General features: G+C 33.7%; 1 protein-coding gene across 1 annotated transcript; it reads left to right on the top strand.

The window, feature by feature from the left end:
• Positions 1 to 2,938: 2,938 nt before the first annotated feature.
• On the top strand, positions 2,939 to 5,953 carry LOC107007793 (inactive beta-amylase 9). The gene is made up of 3 exons (XM_015206572.2): positions 2,939 to 3,377; positions 4,261 to 4,743; positions 4,879 to 5,953. The coding sequence occupies exons 1-3, from the start codon at positions 3,123 to 3,125 to the stop codon at positions 5,746 to 5,748; spliced, it is 1,608 nt and encodes a 535-aa protein (XP_015062058.1). The 5' UTR covers positions 2,939 to 3,122; the 3' UTR covers positions 5,749 to 5,953.
• The last annotated feature ends 371 nt before the right edge of the window (positions 5,954 to 6,324 follow it).

The raw sequence follows: 6,324 nt of genomic DNA on the forward strand, positions 1-6,324 counted from the left end.
CCCATCTATCCCCCCCTTCCCCCTCCTACCCTTTCTACCCCCGTCCTTGTATAATTTTTAGCTTCTGGTATATTTGAAAGCTTATTTTGGTACCTTGGTTACCTCTTGTCACTTTGCATTAATCGTTTTGTTATCCTTTAAGACACTAAGAACACTTGTGTAACTCGCCCACTTAGACGGATTATTTGATCACATGAAACTCTTGTTGGGACCTCGTCCTTCTTGTGGTTGTGACTTTGTCACTATTGGCATGTCTCTTGATTCGGATCATTGGCATTTTGACTTTGAATTTTTAGTCCGTCTGAAGAATGGAAGTTGTCCATGTTAAGTACGAACTAAAAGTCATTTTTAATATGGTTCTTGGTTCTTTTGATTATTGAGTTTTGACCCTTCTTGATACAGAGCGCCGACCCTTCTTTATATCTGCTGTACTTGGTGTGACGACATGGTGTATGTTGGCCAAGCCTTGTTATTATATTTCTTGGAAAATGGTGCTATGAACGTTTTTGACATTTGGATCTTAGAATATTGAACTTGATACTCTGTATATACTGTTTACTTAATCAATTTATTATATTTTAATGGTGTTTCCATGACTTGAGAAAGGTGTATTGGCGAATCTAAGGGCTCCGAACCTATTGTTTTTACACCACTAAGCTAGATGCTTAGCTATAGTTGTTTCTATAGTAGGAAATGTTCGAGAGGATGCATGAAGTTGGGCATTGAAGATGGAGATTTTGAGAGCCTTAAGGAAGATAACATTTGCATATAGGCATCTATATTTTATATAAACCTTGGGACTTGTACGTGATCTCTTTATTGTAGATTTACATGAATTTTGAAGGTTAATTTGATCATGTCACCATTGGTTGTAATATAAGTATGACATATGTTTTGTTGTTTTTGGGGTGTATAAACCCAAACCTTCTAATATACTAGATTAATTATATGTTTAAATATTTGTGTGAAGTATGAACCGGCTAATTTTTGTACTCAAAAGTTAGTAGTTTTCTTTTATATTATTTTTAAGTGTGAGGAAAAAAAAAACTTGTAAGTTGTTTGCCTAGATTGTTCTGGAAGGGTTCTTCCACCATATGAATAAATTTTATGCAATTTAAGTTTTACATCAAAATAATGTGTGAATGGGCAGACTTCTCTTCTTTTACGTTTTTAATGAACCTAATGCCTCTACGAGACTATAACAATGTGGCATTCGTTATTCTTTTTTAAATGTCGCAAGTATTAAATTAGATTTTTCCCTTAAAGGGTAGTGTACTTTTGAAAGGGTTGCCACACAACGTGTCCGAAAATTTGAATATAGGTTGAATAGACTTTTGACCATTTTCTCAAACTTAAAAAGATATCGTCTAAATTGAACAGAAGAACTCTAGTTATACCCAAGAGAAATTAGTTGTTTTACCTAGATCAACTATATTTCTAGAGAAGAGATTCACAATCTTAATTTCATATTTCTAGTAATAACAATCGAACTTTTAGTTTTAAGCATAATTATACAAAGCAAATCTTTTAAACATTTACTTTTTGCATGAATTTTAGAAATAAAAATCATTCATTTTGATTATTTATGAGTCATATTCTAGATGAAACACAACACCTATCTTATTGATTAAATATTCAAAAAAAAAAAAAATCACTTTATACTTTTTTCTGAAATAAAAATTTTGATGATTTATTTTAGATGGTGCTTGAATCTCATATGTGATCCATCTAAATAATAAAAGATAAATTTGCAATAGTAAGTCAAGATCCAATCCTAAATCCATTGCATAAAACATGTTAAACATAAATTTAATTTGTTTTTTTCCTCCATAAGAGCATAAATCTTATCCACAATTTCTTTGAGATTCTATTGTTAAATGGCTGTTTTCACATGGTCACCAATTCAATGAATGCGTTGTTTGAATAATATAAAGAAAAGCTGGCATGGAACTGAGTCAGCAAAACCACCAGATCATGACACGTGTCCCGACATATTATTTATGGTTTTCTAAATTATTGAGATTTAAACAGTAGATGCAAAAAGGGACAAAAAATAAAATAATTGGTCATCAGTTCTGTTGCACTTTTTTGACATGTCAGCTCTGCACCTTTCATCTTTTCTTATCCACAAAAAAATATCCATCTTAATTTCTCCTGTTTTCTTTTAGGTGGTTCCAATTTCATTTTTTTTCTATTTTAAAATTATTATTATTTAATATAAAAGTGTTTTATTTTATTTGAAATTGATTAAAAAAAGTAAATCACATAAATTAGAATAGAAGAAATAATATGTAGTCTTTTTTTACCAGCGAGTTAGTAGGTCAATTGCGAATTTAACCAAACTTAGTAAATACTTTAATTTATATAAAATAAAGGCATAATACATAAATATACCGTTTAACTTGACTTCGAATCATATTTATGCACTTCAATTTTGGGTATGCACAAGCAGACACTTAAACTTGTATAAAGTTGAACAAATACACACATGTCTTACATGTCATCCTACATGTTATTTTTTGTCGTTGGTATCCTATGTCTATTTTCTCATGTAGGATTCATGTGTTTATTTATTTAAAAGATGAATTGATAAAGTGCTTATTTGTGCATTATGAAAGTTGAAAGTCAAAGTTAAAATTTAAAATTAAAATTAAAATCTAATATATGTATTATGCCTAAAATAAGAGAATAGTTATACTTATTTTATATATATACATGATAATTTTATGTCTTATAAGACTGCGTTTAACGTTGTGCAAGTTGGTACTAATATGTGACAGTGGAGAGATTTGAACAAAGAAAAGGAAATAAATAAATTTAAAAAAAGGTTAAATTATGCGGCTTGAATTTTCGTTTAACTGTGAAGATGACACGTGGCTTATTCATCTAGCACTATTTCTATTGGTTTCTTCTTTCTTAATTATTATAAAAACTGGTCCCAAATGCAGTTGAATCTCAAATTCTCTTTATACAATTTCTTCAAATTTTTAGCTCTAAATCCTTCATTTTACCAAATTACTTGAAATTCTCCTTTTGCTGATTGTCAAGGATTTGTTAGTCTGACAAAACGCCCAAATTTTTCTGGTTATATCATTAATAATTTCAGATTCAAAAGGAAAATTATGGAGGTTTCAGTGATGGGAAGTTCTCAGGTGAATTTGGGTAGGAATGATTTGGGATGTAGAGAAGTTGGGAATTGTAGTTTTACAAAGAGTTTCAATTCAAACATCTCCTCTTCTTCTTCTTCACCTTCTTTGAAAAGTTCAAAATTGTGTATAAAATTGCGTTCCAAGTCTTTGAATGGGTTTAGTTTGAAAGCATCTGCTTGTTCGCAACCTGAACCACTCATATTGAAGAATAACAGAGAAATTAAGACGGTAAGTTACCAGATCTTCGTATTTTCATTTATTTAGTTTTGAGATTTGTAGGGAATATGCTATTTGTCATATTGTTTTTCTGATTTAGAATTTGGGGGTTTGGAATAATATTGATAGGTTATTTTTGAGTTTAAGTTAGATCGGAAACAACCTCCCTACCTACCCCTTAGATGGTAAGGGTAAGGCCCGGATGAGTGGCGTAGCCGCATATAGTGGTAAGGTTGTCCAACTGGACAATCCTTTGTCGAAACAAAAAACATATATACAAGTAAAATGATACACGAAATGATTAAATATCATATTTTCGACACTCTTAACATAACAAGCTGCTATTTTTAGACATTTTTATGAAATTTCTAGCTCCGGCACTGTGTGGGATTACATTGGATATGTTCTTGTTGTAGTAGTAGTAATATTGGTGTGTTATTGTATCTTGTGGTGTTTTTACCATTCTAATCATGCAACTTGAGCTTATGTTGTTTCCTTGGTCAATAAATATGTTTTTTTTTTTTCGAAATTCTGAAGTATTGAGTTGCCTTCTTATATACCACAATTGTCTTTTAGAACTTTAGATAAAGACTGTTGAAGCTAACTCTGAGAATAAATGTCCCTCATAGTTCAATGAATAGGAATATAAATGAGAAATTGGATTATACTGGTATGATTGGTTATATTAATTGTAATTTGATTACCATAGTACTAGATTCAAATGTGTTTGATATTCTTTTAATTTTGAAATTTTCATGATGGATAATGGAGTGTGCGCTTCATTTCTTACTTTTTGCTTCAAGCCCCATCGACCATCTGACGCTTTTTTAGGTTATTAAAACATTGTTGTATTGCTATATTGACATGTCCTGCTCTATTGGATATTCTCTTGCAGAGTGATGGTGCGAAACTATTTGTTGGGTTGCCACTTGATGCTGTTTCAAGTAGTAATACAATAAACCATGCTAGAGCAATTGCAGCTGGGTTAAAAGCATTGAAGTTACTAGGTGTAGATGGCATAGAACTCCCAGTCTGGTGGGGAGTTGTTGAGAAGGAAACCAGGGGAAAGTATGACTGGACAGGCTACCTTGCACTTGCTGAAATGATCCAAAAGTTGGGACTTAAGCTTCATGTGTCACTTTGCTTCCATGCATCAAAGGAAGCCAAAATTCAACTCCCACAATGGGTTTCTCAAATTGGTGAATCTGATCCTAGTATCTTCTTTAAGGACCAATCAGGACAACACTATAAGGATTCTCTTTCATTTGCTGTTACTGATGTTCCTGTCCTCGATGGAAAGACTCCGGTTCAAGTGTACAAAGAGTTCTGTGAGAGCTTCAAGACTGCATTTTCACCGTTCATGGGCTCCACAATCACGGTATGAATTGTTTACTTTAACTTTCAAGCTTTTCGGCATTATGGTTCATTGGTCGTAAAGAATTTTTGCATCAATCTAATCTAATGATTCAATGAATAAAGTTAAAACTCATTAGTACATTGTGTCATCTTTCAGGGCGTTTCCGTTGGTCTAGGACCAGAAGGCGAGCTTCGCTATCCTTCTCATCACAATCCATCTATAGTGAACAATCATCAAGGAGCTGGTGAGTTTCAGTGTTATGATAAATACATGCTGAGTTCTCTCAAACAGTATGCTGAGAGCAATGGGAATCCTCTGTGGGGTTTGGGTGGTCCGCACGATGCCCCTGGTTCTGATCAACCACCCATGACAAGCACCTTCTTCAAGGAGAATGAAGGATCTTGGGAGACAACTTATGGTAACTTTTTCCTTTCTTGGTACTCGGAGCAGCTCATTTCACATGGAAGCCGACTTCTTTCACTTGCCACTGAGACATTCCATGACGTTCCTATCTCCATTTGTGGCAAACTGCCCCTTGTGCATTCTTGGTATAAAACCCGATCCCATCCTAGCGAGCTAACAGCCGGTTTCTATAACACAGCCAACAGAGATGGTTATGTAGAAGTCATTGAGATGTTTGCAAAGCATTCGTGCCAAATTATCTTGCCTGGGATGGATCTCTCGGACAATCACCAGCCAAATGAATCTCTCTCGAGCCCAGAGTTGTTGGTTGCTCAAATTACATCATCTTGCAGAAAGCACGGAGTGGAAATCTTAGGGCAAAACTCAATGGTTGCAAATGCACCAAATGGTTTCGAACAGATAAAGAAGTTGTTGTCAAGTGAAAAGGAAATGAGCTTGTTCACATATCAAAGAATGGGTGCTGATTTCTTTTCTCCTGAACATTTCCCTGCATTCACTCAATTCGTCCGGAACCTTAATCAACCAGAACTGGATTCGGATGATCAACCAACGAAACAAGAAGAGCGTGTTGCCAGTAATCATCTCCAGATGCAAGCAGCTTAGATTCAGATTCTATGTACATACTGGTAATCATCTTAGAAACCGTAATTTCGCTAGTAATGCACGTTATATAGTGATGAATAGGTAGCAGCTGAAAGTTGCAGTCATTCAGTTTTTCTGTTATATATTTGTACTGTTATAGTATGAGATAGTTTGTTGGCTTGAATTTATGAAGATAGCTTTCAAATATATTTGTTATTTGGTTGCATTTCTTTGACCTTTTTGAGTAACTTGCATTTCTTTTCTCTTAGTTGAACATTGCAAGTATGGAAGCAACAACTCTCCCATCCCCGGCCTAGGCCCCTCACTATTTTAAGCTGTATGGATCAATTTGTGCAACACCTCGATAATTTTACTAGATATTTGAACTTCCTTAGTTTTCACACACTTTATTGATCGATATCTACATGATATTAATCATATTATAGTTGATATCATTGATCCATTAATTGAACACTAGTTTAAAGTTCATTGAATAAATGCAATCGGTGTTTCCTTTTCTTCACAATTTTTGGTGTAAATCTGTTTCTATTGTTCACAATTTGGAGTATTGATAGAACTCAAATCAGTGTGAAATAG

This window comes from Solanum pennellii, chromosome 1, assembly GCF_001406875.1.
Source record: "Solanum pennellii chromosome 1, SPENNV200".
NCBI lineage: Eukaryota > Viridiplantae > Streptophyta > Magnoliopsida > Solanales > Solanaceae > Solanum > Solanum pennellii.

Bases quoted from the DNA above. Each gene is read 5' to 3' on its own strand.
- LOC107007793 (XM_015206572.2), top strand. From the start codon at position 3,123: ATGGAGGTTTCAGTGATGGGAAGTTCTCAGGTGAATTTGGGTAGGAAT. The intron at 3,378-4,260 runs GTAAGTTACCAG...ATTCTCTTGCAG, and splicing joins ATAACAGAGAAATTAAGACG to AGTGATGGTGCGAAACTATT. The intron at 4,744-4,878 runs GTATGAATTGTT...GTCATCTTTCAG, and splicing joins TCATGGGCTCCACAATCACG to GGCGTTTCCGTTGGTCTAGG.